Source organism: Polyodon spathula, chromosome 6, assembly GCF_017654505.1.
Source record: "Polyodon spathula isolate WHYD16114869_AA chromosome 6, ASM1765450v1, whole genome shotgun sequence".
NCBI lineage: Eukaryota > Metazoa > Chordata > Actinopteri > Acipenseriformes > Polyodontidae > Polyodon > Polyodon spathula.
This window is the reverse complement of record NC_054539.1, coordinates 15,118,437-15,130,951: the sequence shown is the minus strand read 5'-3', so window position 1 is coordinate 15,130,951 and position 12,515 is coordinate 15,118,437. Positions and strand designations below refer to the sequence as shown.

At 36.1% G+C, this 12,515-nt stretch overlaps 1 protein-coding gene across 1 annotated transcript in view; it reads right to left on the bottom strand.

Moving 5' to 3' along the window:
* Window positions 1–7,057: 7,057 nt before the first annotated feature.
* The window catches only part of mrps5 (mitochondrial ribosomal protein S5), a 51,364-nt gene continuing 45,906 nt past the window's right edge, over window positions 7,058–12,515 (bottom strand). Inside the window, exons 9-11 of the mRNA XM_041252196.1 lie at window positions 11,931–11,993; window positions 10,227–10,363; window positions 7,058–7,622 (exon numbers count right to left, since the gene is read on the bottom strand). Of these exons, the coding sequence (XP_041108130.1) occupies window positions 7,398–7,622; window positions 10,227–10,363; window positions 11,931–11,993 (425 nt within the window). The 3' untranslated portion in view covers window positions 7,058–7,397. The remainder of the gene's footprint in view (window positions 7,623–10,226; window positions 10,364–11,930; window positions 11,994–12,515) is intronic.

Genomic DNA, 12,515 nt, shown 5'->3' with positions numbered 1-12,515 from the left:
ACCAAAGCACTGCTTCTAGACATAGAAAAAGAAAAGGACAAAATATATAGAATCCATTGCCTGGGCATTGGGTGTCCTTTTTATGCCACTGTCTGGGTATTTCAAAATACAAACATCTTTGTTTCCACTGTGAAACGATACCTCAAATCTGGCATGGACACATCCTGTCACTACTCCCGGAACACAAAGGACGATTAAAATAAATAAATCTTCCGCAACCCTGTCACCTGACACTGCCACAGGTCTTGTGAGAGAGGTTTGTTTTAATGTGCAACTAAATATGGCCAGACGTGCCAAAGAAGGTCTGCGTGATTGTCCAGCTGCACTTCCTCAGAAAACGACAGCAATGAATGAAACACCATGTTGCTCGAAATCGCTTGCTGCAGCGCCACCTACTGTTGAGAATGAACATCTAAGAAAAGGGCATGTAAATCTTCAAAGCTGCAATTTCAATGGCAGTGTTCAATTTAATATATATAAACAGTGCTTCTTGTTTTTAATAAGTTCAATGTTTAGTAATAATAATAATAATATATAATAATAATAATAATAATAATAATAAATGCATTTTTAGTTTTAAGGGACTATTTTTTAGGTCAGAGGCGGAAGGATATTTAATAACATTGCTTTTTTGTTAATTAAAATATGTTTTTACGTTTTTTTATTTATTTTTTATTTAGTTAGTTTTATAAGCGTTATAAGGCACTTCAGGGTATGGGATATACTCTAATATCCACACGCCCCGTGCTTTACTTTGTGACTTATAACGCACCCGGGGCGTGTGGATATTAGCATATATCCCACACCGCGTCGTGCCTTATTGCTTACATATTGTAGTGTGCACGAGGGCAGGCAGCAGCAGGGCTGCTAGGTGACGTGAAGATATGAGCCCGATATATGCTCTTTGCAAAGGAGCCAGCTCTTTTGTACAGTGGTATGGGCGCTATGCTTTAGTGTGAGAGGTCCCAGGTTCACGCCTGTCCTCCGCCTGCCCTTTGTGATGCACCTGCCTGCGTTAACTGAGATCGCTACAATATAATCTATCTGGGACAATAAATAGACATTTGCTTTGCAAAATCAAGCTGGTACATGGATGATTATAGGGTGTGGTTAACATGTAGAAAACAGAAAGAAAGTACTGATTAGAGGAGAAACCTCAAAATTGAGCGAGATAACCAGTGGAGCACCGCGGGGATCAGTATTAGATCCTCTGCTTGTCATAATCTACATTCTTGACAGATTCTGGTATAGAAAGCAAACTTGCTAAATTTGGAGACAAAAATAGGAGTGGCAAGCACCGTTGCAGCAGCAAAGGTCATTCAAAGTCATCTAGACAATTCAGAACTGGGCAGACACATGAAATGACATAAAATATATATATATATATAGAGAGAGAGAGAGAAAGATCATAGAACAAACAAATGTACTTATCTGAACAAGGCTCTCCAATCAGGTCAGTCTTGAAAGGAAAAATGGCACTAATATCTGTGAGCGCAGTCCTTTTGTGCCCTTGGGGGCGGGGCCATGACTGCATCATAGCCTCAAAGAGCAGCTTTGGTATACAATTTTCAGCATTCGGGTCTTTAGGAGGTAAATACCCATTTGGTAATAATTACATTTCATACTTGAACTGGAACTCACAATGCCCAAATGTGAACTACAAGCACCACCAGGAGGCAGCAATCCAACACTACAGAGTAAGAAAGGTCTTTAGCATTGTGAAAGAAAGGAGTGTCAAGGAAGCTGCTGAAATTTTTTATTTTTTTAATTTTTTAAATATACAATCACAGTCTGCTGTTAGGCAGCGTGGGAAGGAAGATATCCTAGAGCAACAGTATTTAGCATATATTTACATGCATTTAAAAAAAAAATTACCATGAAGTGACATCTACATTTGTCTTTACAAAACCCTACTGCCGGGTCTAGTTTTTAAGAATATGTGAATCTTTGGGTATCACAAGCAGCTGGGTTTAATAAGACACATGTTATTGGGTTATGCAGGCATGGGCATGAGAAGATGCAGATTTGCCTCTTGGTATGTGAATGCAAATATATGCTGTCACTACTGCAAACACTGTTGTATGCACTGAAGCCTGTGAATGCATGAATGAAGATTGCTGCCAAAATCCTTACAAAGTTCAACTTTTTGTCAATGCCTCAGAATCTGAGGAAGAGCAAGATTCCAGCTCTGATCAGTAACTGATGTATATACACTTCAGCCCTGAAATCTATTCAATACATTGACAGAATTAACTTTAATAAAAAATGACCACCCTATTAAAAAATATGTTTTATTTTTTTAAACAACTACTTTTTAAAGCAGAAATTATAATAAATGTACTATGCTCACTCTATTAAATTAGCTGAATTTGGGGGAAATGTAGGAAGTACCTGTTTCTCTAAAAAGGATCATAGCTCAGCCCTGCCACTGATCTGAGACTGACACTCTACATGATTATGAACTACAGGAATCAGGTAAAATGTTATTATTCTCACAAGCAAAAAAAAATAAAATAAAAAAGGAAAAATCTTGACTTGGGCCCCAGATTAAAAGAATCCAAGTCCAAGAGTCGATGAGAAGAGTATATGTGAACAAGTTCATGCTTGTTTTTCTTTAAATATATTAAGAACATAAGAAAGCCATTTGGCCCATCTTGCTCGTTTGGTTGTTAGTAGCTTATTGATCCCAGAATCTCATCAAGCAGCTTCTTGAAGGATCCCAGGGTGTCAGCTTCAACAACATTACTGGGGAGTTGATTCCAGACCCTCACAATTCTCTGTTGAAAAAAGTGCCTCCTATTTTCTGTTCTGAATGTCCCTTTGTCTAATCTTCATTTGTGACCCATGGTCCTTTTTTCTTTTTTCAGGTCGAAAAAGTCCCTTGGGTCAACATTGTCAATACCTTTTAGAATTTTGAATGCTTGAATTAGGCCGCCGCATAGTCTTCTTTGTTCAAGACTGAATAAATTCAATTCTTTTAGCCTGTCTGCATATGACATGCTTTTTAAACCTGGAATAATTCTGGTCGCTCTTCTTTGCACTCTTTCTAGAGCAGCAATATAATTTTTGTAACGACGTGACCAGAACTGAACACAATATTCAAGATGAGGTCTTACTAATGCATTGTACAGTTTTAACATTGCTTCCCTTGATTTAAATTCAACACTTTTCATAATGTATCTGAGCATCTTGTTGGCCTTTTTTATAGTGCCCAAAGAGGAGTTTACTTTGGTGATCCAATCACTTCCGGGTAAAACATGAAGCTAATCCCTGACCAAAATCAGTCCTTTTATTGGCTTACAGAATTTGAATGACACTTCCTTTTACACAAGCAATGTGTGTCATTAGCACAGATTCATAGCATTTATAGCACTAAACTTAATTTTGTTCTAACTTTTGTTATGTTAAACATGTTACACAATAATTAAATTTAAGAATTATTTTCACTTTAAACTTCATTAAAACACAATAAACATTTAAATTTTATTGGGGAAATATAGTTAAACAACGCTTAAACTTGCATTCACAAGATTAGTTATTAAAATGATTCTAAAACCAATCTAAGTTTTACTTATTCGTTACGTTTCAATCTCCTAGTTTTATTAAATTTAAAAACCTGAGATTGTTGAACAAGTTAATATTACACCTTTGTAAAGGTTTGTTTTTCAATTAACGTTAGAATAAGGAAATTAGTTATTTCTATTAAACGTTCAATGTTTCATGGTAACAATTCATTTCATGGGAGAAAGTCATGGCACCTCCTATCCACCAGGTGTCCCACTTCTTCACCCTTTATAGGATGAACATTGTATATTAGTCAGACACACTTAATTAAAAGATAATAATCAGCTTTATTTGTTTAAACCAGACTGTAAAAATCAGCACAGCAGGTAATCACAACTATTCCTCAATTGAAATCGTTATGACCCTGTGTTACTAATATTTAGCCCTTTGAAGTTCTAGAGAATGTTAAGGGGGAAGGAAGGGGAAAGGCAAACTTATTTAACATCACAGCATTTCAAGTCTCATCGGCTAAGATTTGAAATGTCATTTTATAAACTACAAATTACTCCCACATAGTGCAATACAGTAGATTTATTTCCATGTAAGATACTAAAACTAATTCTTTATAATATGTAGGCTTGTCTTTTGAAAAGTCATTTATTATAGGTCACTCGAATGGGTTCCTATTAGATAGCTCTCCACATATACGTGGGCTACAATCAAATGTCAGTAGTGTTGTCATAGATAGAAATGTTTCAAATAGAGCAGGTTGCCAAAGCTCATTTGCAGTTCTTCATAGCAACTGATATATACTGTAACATGCATAAATAGAGGTGGAAGATTCAGGGTACTCCTGGAGAAATGGACTATAATCCTGCAAAACTCTTTAGGCATCTGTATGCCACACCAACCTCATTGCATCAAAAGGTGGACTAAGGGATATTAGATGGTGTGGTCAAAATACGCCTGAATCTGGGTGTGGGATATGTACGTTGCGAACACATAAAACATAAGCATAAACTGCAATATTAATCTTACTCTAATAGCAGTTATGTGTAAAGGCCTTCTAGCGTGAAAAAAAGCATTTAAACAGAGAGTGAACAAAAACAAAGCATCCCCAGGGGCATGTAAGTGGAACAGTCTATCAGATCAAATGGTTTGTAAACATGAAGTAAAATCCAATTTTTTTGTGATCTTGTTTGATACCCACATTCCAACATGAACTAGAGAGGCACGGAATACAGCTTTGCACCGGGTATGAAGTCAGCATCTCAAAGTGTTTGTCACCAGAACACCAAAAAGTCACGTGATCCAAAATGTGTCAACCATCTTAGTCATACGTCTGAGCGAGTGGTGCTGGTAGATTTTCCCCAAGGATTCGCCATACTGCTTTTTTAATATATAAATAATACAAACGTAGGGGTCTCAAGCTTCTCATTAGCCCTGGGCCTGTTTACAACTACTCAAATCTGCTGTATTTCAGGGAAGGCTTTCCTTCATTTTATAAACTTTAATTGATTGTAATAAAAACATATACCCCATCGTCAGTAGTCTTCATCATTGGTATGACTATAGATTAAAATAAATGTCGTTGGAAAATGGTAATTTTTACTGGATGATTTTCCTAATCAAACTACATAGTGAATCCTGCAAGACAGCTTTGAACCAAATTAGCACTGTGTTTTACCAATTAGAAACAGAAAAGGTAAATAATGCCAAATACTTCAGGGGAGGGGACACACATTGCCATAGATATTTATTATTATTTTTTTAAAGTATATACAATCTTAAATTGTTTCTGACATGTGACCAAAGTTATAGCATATGTAGTTTCAAAATAGTTACTTTTTTTATGAAATAGGATCAAGAGTATTATAAAGCAGCTCGTTGCTAGTTAAGCCATTCTATCTTTTACAGAGATGCTTACAATGCTGCAGCAAAGTGTTAGGAAGGGGGCACTATTGAGTGTCCATAATATACAGTGCATAGAAACTAAAGGCATGTTTACACAGAAGCAAATTGCTTTGTCTGTGCCAACACTGAGGCGGTATCACTTTCAGTGTAAATGGGAAATGCCAGTAAAAAGCAGGCACACTTTATGCCGACAATGAGCCACCTTTCGAGGCGGTTCAGAGACGGCTCTGTGCCAGTACTGAAACGGCTTTTTCTCAGTGTAAACTGCAATGCCATCACCGGCACTGCATTGTGTGTTCAAGGTGGAATTTTGTTTCCCAAGTAAATGTACTTTCCTGTTCCACCACGTGTTGATTGAAGAAATAAAACCAACAAAATAGCAAGTGACCAAGGCAGTAATTGGTCCGAAAAAGGAGCTTTTGACCATCAGAGCAGAAGAGAGAAATGCACAACTTAATGAAACTGTGCGAGATGCTAATGTGTATTCCACAATAGTATAAAAGTTAATGAAACATAGTGTTGTGCAAGTGATGGCTAAATTCCCTCTGTATGTCTTCCAATGTTTTCATTAGTCTCTTGTGATATTCAGAAAGTAGTGAAAAATATCATGCATACCACGGCAGGTACCAAAGGCGTCATTGTTTTGATCACGGTACACTAGTAAATTATGTTAACATGAGAATATCCTCCTTCTGTGCAAATGTGGGTAAGCCGCCAAATTGCAGACATTTAACTGGCAATATTGTTGTGCGTAAATGGTGAATTTAGAAAACGAAATGCGGCAACAGTGCAGTCACTGAGCCTGCATTTCCTATGGGAACATGACTTATGATTCATATAGGATACTTACTCTTAAATAGGGTTATGTAGTATCATTCCATGAATTGTATAGTGTTCGTAAAGTTCTATAGATAATGTATTACTATAGCATGCAGTTACACCACCAGTATATGAATTAAACACCAAGCATTCTATATTAAGAGTACACTTTAGGAATCCCTACTGAGTTCTTCAAAGAAGCGACTTAATTGAAACCTTGTGTCACTGGTTTTCCACTGCGATCACTCTAAAAGAGCCTTGCTCCAAAGCTACATTTCTCAAGACCAAAACGCTTGCCTTATTTAAATGTTACTGATTAGTGATCCCATTCCTCATCACCAACCCCCTTTGATGACTCACACCAGTGCAGCTGTGGGATACTAGTGGCAAGCCTGCACTTGTGTCATTGAGTCTTTCACCCCATCCATACATACAAACCATTTTAGGACTTTAATCACTGTCTTTTAAATGCAACATTATGTATTATTTAAAACTGTAAACTAAATATCCTAAATGGCAATCACACTGGATTTTGTATCAGTCACCATGGCAGGAACCCATTTCTTCAAGTAAACGAACAAATATAGCAACAGTTGTTCTTCATTGGTAGTAAATAGGTAAGGTAATCTACTGTACTTGTGAGGCGTGGGGTAAACTGGCAAACCAGCAGGGATAGCTGAATACAGACAGTAGCAAGAAAGAGAGGTCTACCAATACCACCAGCAAGGAAATAAATACAAAAATTAAGACAGTGTTTCATCATTCAGCATATAATTAATATTTTCTGCATGATCATAAATAAATGAAGATAAGCCCATTATTTATTTATACAGATTTTATATTCTTGGTTTTAAGTTGTACAGAGGAAGAGCAGTACTAGTAGCAATATAAACAGGCTGAAAGTCCCAGTGGATTGTGCATCATGGACTGTGAAGCAAAAACTCACCAGTAAGGAAGTACTTACAAATCAGCTTCCTCTACTGGAGGACATTAAAATATTTTTGAACATGACATATTAAACATTACAGAAACTCCTCGCCTGTTGACTGTTTTCATTATACTGTGTGTCCAGCAAAGGAAATTAATTGTTCTCTGCTTCTCCACTGCAAGGATCACTTTGCTGCCCTTGTATTTGGACCACCAGTTGGTTCTGTAGCAGATCACCAGATGGTTCTTTTCACATTGGCCCAGATGGAGCGCTTCATTCCTTGAGCTGCCTTAACATCGTCCCAGTCCAGCTTTGTGTCAGGGATCTCGTCCTCTGGCTCAGGATCCTCCCTGGCCCCCCTGTGCGGGGAAGCGACGACGATTGGCAGCGGCCCGCACACATTCTGAAACTCCACCACGTGCAGCTGTTTATTCTCTGCCAGGTTCTGGTGGGTTTCCTACAGGGTGGGGAAAAACAAGGCTTTTTTGTGGTTTGTTTGGGTTTGTGCATGTCATCGCATATCTGGGATTGCACAAATGGGCAGTTTCTTTCTTACTACTCAGTTTTAATGATATTACAGTACTACCATTTGCTTTTGGCAACAGTCACATTACTATTCGATTTTTCTTTTTTTTTTTTTTTTTTTTTTTTAAGATCACTTCATTCCTACATCAAAAACATCCTTTATTTATTCACTGTACACTTGATTTTACCAAGAGTCTATGCGATCTACTCTCAAAACAGCAGCGGATTTTAATGCAGCCCCTATAAAACTCTTAACCCAGCTCGGTCGTGGACATCACTGTATTTTTTATTACATTAAGTGATCTAAGTAAGATTCACTCAATAGAAACTCTCTTGCACTAGTTGTCACTGGATTCAATGGTGGCAGTATTAAGATACCCTGTCACTAGACCAATTGAACAAACCCCACTGCAATTTACGAGTTCTCAAAATTTTTTAACACAAGTTTAGTTTAACTGGGCCTGACACCTATTCTGATGCAGAGACAAATAAATACATTTGAGTAAACCAAGAACAAATGGCTATTCTCCAAAAAAAGAACAAATCTAAGCATGACCAAAAAGCATACAGTCCAAAAGAAACTGTCAGATTAGGTTAGCAGCATCAAAGTGACTCGTCATCCCAGGGGGAGATAAAACACTGTTCTACATCACACCAGTTCCAGCCTCATCGAGACTTGAGCTTGAACTAAAATGTGTTCAAAACAAAAATTAAATGAAAATGTTTTTTTAGAGGGACCTTGTTTCCGCAAACAGTAACAGGGGGTAAATCCCAGTCATTCCTTAATGTATGATCAGAGAGAATGCAGCTGTGGAAATGCAGCCATGTCATCCCTTGTTTTAGGAAAACAAAGTCTGTGTATTGGTGTACTTTATTGGGATATATTATAAAATGGATGGGGAGACTACATAATCCCCTGCAAAGATAAAAACCCTGCAGTATAAAAAAGAAAAACAAAAAAACAGTGAAAGACTTTTCCTGCAGTGTGATCTATATGAACAGAATCTTCAATAACGTATAATAATGAATGACTCTCTCTGTACAAAATTATGGAAGTGGAACATATACCCTGCGGTGAATACTAACATAGCTTAATGTTGCAAAGCTAATTAAAACCCTTAATTTGGGCATTTGGGGGGTTTGGCTACACTAGAAAAAACAGCAGGAACTCGTTACTTGAAAAACAAATAAACAAAAGACTTCAACACCCTTGTATGATTTGTGATGTGTTGGACTGGGTAGATCCTAGGCTAGCTGTAGGCAACCCTTGGCCCGCAATGCATCTACCTGTGCCCCGCCCCCCTCACCCATCCAATTTTATTTTTTTTTATAAATAAATAAAATGATCCAGAAGAACAAAAGTGAGTTAATGCTCTCTCCCCATTGATGAATATAAAATCAAAACATAAACATTCACTGTTTCTTTAAAAAGTGAAAGTGATAACAGAGTGTTGTCACAAGGTATGATGTTTCAGTTAGCACGCAGGTTTTGTTGCTCATTAAATACTTCTCTGTTGTTATAACTATAGTTCTAAAGAAAGGGAGAAAGAAGAAATTGATTGATTTGTTACCAGGTTAGGCAGAAAAGAAGGTGGAGAGCAAAGTTCATCTGCTACTTCAAAAAGTGCTGAAGGAAGAGTCAAAAAGCAAAAGACTGGTGATGTCAGTGAAATCAAATGTCTGTCAAAGATTTTCAGGTTTGGTAATTTATTCATCAATTTCGGTAAAGAGAATCTAGCCCTTGGTACCTGTTTTTATCTCTCTTCATACTGTATATGTAATGTGTTACCTGGAATTATAACACTATAATTGTAAAATTTAATATTAAATATTTAATATATATATATATATATTATATCTATATATATTATATATATATATATATATATATAATATAATATTAAAATAAAATGTATTAAAAACAAATCTTAAAAAAAGAGGATACAAAGAATTAGAGACAGAGTTAAGAAAAAAAGAGATGATCTACTAGATTATAAAAAGAGATAAAAAGGTCAAGAGTGTTAGACAATACGACATATAGAATAATAAAAGAAAGTAAATGGATAAATAGACTGAACACAGTTATGCCAGCGGGACTCAACAGAAAAGAATGAACTAATTCATTCCAATAAATATATAAAAGTTAAAAACAATTAAATAAACAAAATTAATTCAAAAGTGCATGCTGATTTGCTGGGGAGACCATATCAAAGCTGATCCTCAGAGCCAGCATTGCATGATAATATAAATTTATATAAAATAACATTAATTAGAATTAATATGGATTTAAAGATATAAGTAAAAGTGATGTCACATGTAGAACACGATTACATCATGTAAGAATAAATCATGGATTTGAATATAATCAATAACAAGTAGTTGTCATGCCATCAAACACCTATAAATACCTCCAATGTTTTGATTCAAACACAGGCTCCCTTGAGAAAGATATGTACAACATATCAAAACATTAGTCAGCTGGCTCTTTGCACTAATATATATATATCCATCCTCTCGGTGCCTAAAGAATCATTACCTGTTTTGCCAATCCCTGGAACAAGGCTCTTGTAATGTTGAGCAGATTTGTTGATCCTGAAACCTTAGCATACATGTCTTCAATACCAATTAGTTTGCACATAGTAATGATAGCTCTGTGGCAATGCAGTCCATATCCTGGGAAAAAAAAAAAAAAAAAGTCAATACTAATTTTACATACCTATATTTGTCAAGAGTCAAGACTTCAATAAATTGAATTTATTGTGTGTGGTCATAACTGTACACAATAAATCACAATAACAGTCACAAGTTTATATGCATTTGACCTGCTTCTCTTTTAAGAGCAGTGAAAATGCAGTATATTTTTATGCGGGTAGAAAGATTAAACATTCAACTCAGTGAATTCAGTACATCTGCAAAAAGCCTGCAGTCACTGCGGTAGTCAGATCATGAAACAGGTGCTCCATAACTGTTTTATGTAAGGTTTTTTTTTTTTTTTAATACTAAAGTGAATCAGAGGACTTGATTTCTTTTCTGTTGACAAAACACTGGTCTCACTTGAATTGTAAAACAGCTGTATGTTAACTAGGGAGAGCCAATCCCTCCTAAAAAGTCAAGTACACAGCATCGGTTTACTAGATTTTGCAACAGCAAACAAAAGTAGTTCAACATCATTAATTACACATAATCACATACAGTAACAATCAAAATTGATTTTTAAATGACAAAAGTTCAACATTTAATTGCTCAACTGCATTAAAAAAAAAAAAAAAAAAAAAAAAAAAAAGGGGGTTTCATTATATTTTTTTCCTGTAGGACAGGGATTGATTTTTTATTTTCTTTGTCAAACACAGCGGTGACCCAAGCGGACAGCATATTACCTGCTTCCATTGACATGACAGAAAATAACTAATCTGCATGTGCATTTCATTATGCCTAACTCGTTCTAGTAAAGCTGTACACATCAATACAGACTCCAACATCAAAGTCACACTACAAGAGAATTTTTGGTTTAAAGTTTTAGCAACAGGCTCCGAGGGAACACAAATGCAGAGGCAATGCAGACCCTCCAAGACCTTGCCCCATTCATACCCTGCAGAGAAATCTTGCTGCAAGCAGCTTACTAAGTCACTGCTTTTATCATCAAGCTGGATGCTGTTTTTAGACAGGCTGGATCATTTATATGCACTTATATTCCATTGAGTGCTTGATCCCAAAATCTTTTTTTTTTTTTTTTTTTTTTGCAAAGGCCAAACAGTTGTCATTTTTCAAAGACTTCTTTTATGAGCAACCTATCCTGCTCGGTTGGCTTTGCTAAGCTCAGGGGAATGCATTGAACCCCCATCCCCCCAACAACACCACTAGAGTTTTATTATCCAGCTGGGCTGCCTGCTGCTTCTCTGCAGTAACTTCATTCCATTCTTTACTGTACATGTTTTATTATTAACAGTGTGGTTTACACTTGGTGATGGGAATCACTGATTGAAGACAGTGCTGATTTCACTTGGACATTGTAATGGGTCAGTGACATGGATTAGTTTGGATGTTTCATTTTTTGCAAGTGTCATTTCTGTAATATGAGTATCCTCTGCGAAAAAAATGAGAGCGATACAGTAACTAGTCTTGTTCATGCACTTGGCATTAAGCCTTGACATCCCTCTTAGAGAAAGTTGAAACAAATAAGGATAGAGGCTGGTGTAAATTTAGAAAGAAATGCTTGTTATTAACCCAATAACTGTAATACCTCGGTTTTGCTTCTTCATCCTGATGGTTGTTCTCTTGAATTTGGAATTAATATCATGATAAACTATAAAAAAACAAACAAAAAACTGTCAAATACAATTAAAAGGTCTACTTTACATTAGGGAATGGATGGTAGGGTTTGGAATACTCTCAGGCAGTTTAGTTGTTACCAGAGAAAAGCCACCAATGTTCCATAATCAGTCATTAACTTTGGAGGATATCAGCCTCTTAGGAAACAGTTCACTTTTAAACTGAATAAAGTCTTTACCAGTATACCGACCTTACAGTCAATAATCAGAATGGATTTTGAAAAAACACAAAAAGGCACCATGCAGTTATATACATTATTATTAAAACCAGAAAAGATTAAAACATTTTAATGTGTATGTACTACGAGAATAGCAACTTTATCCTTTTTCGGATCTTCACACATTGCTAGTTTTTCTTTTATAAAAAACTAAAGAAAGCAACTGCAATGCCTGCACATGGTTATGATAGGAAATATATTGAGAATAATGCACTGATAAAAGTAAATTACAATTTTATATGGCATTATCTGACGTTTTAAAAAGCCACTCCAGTTAAA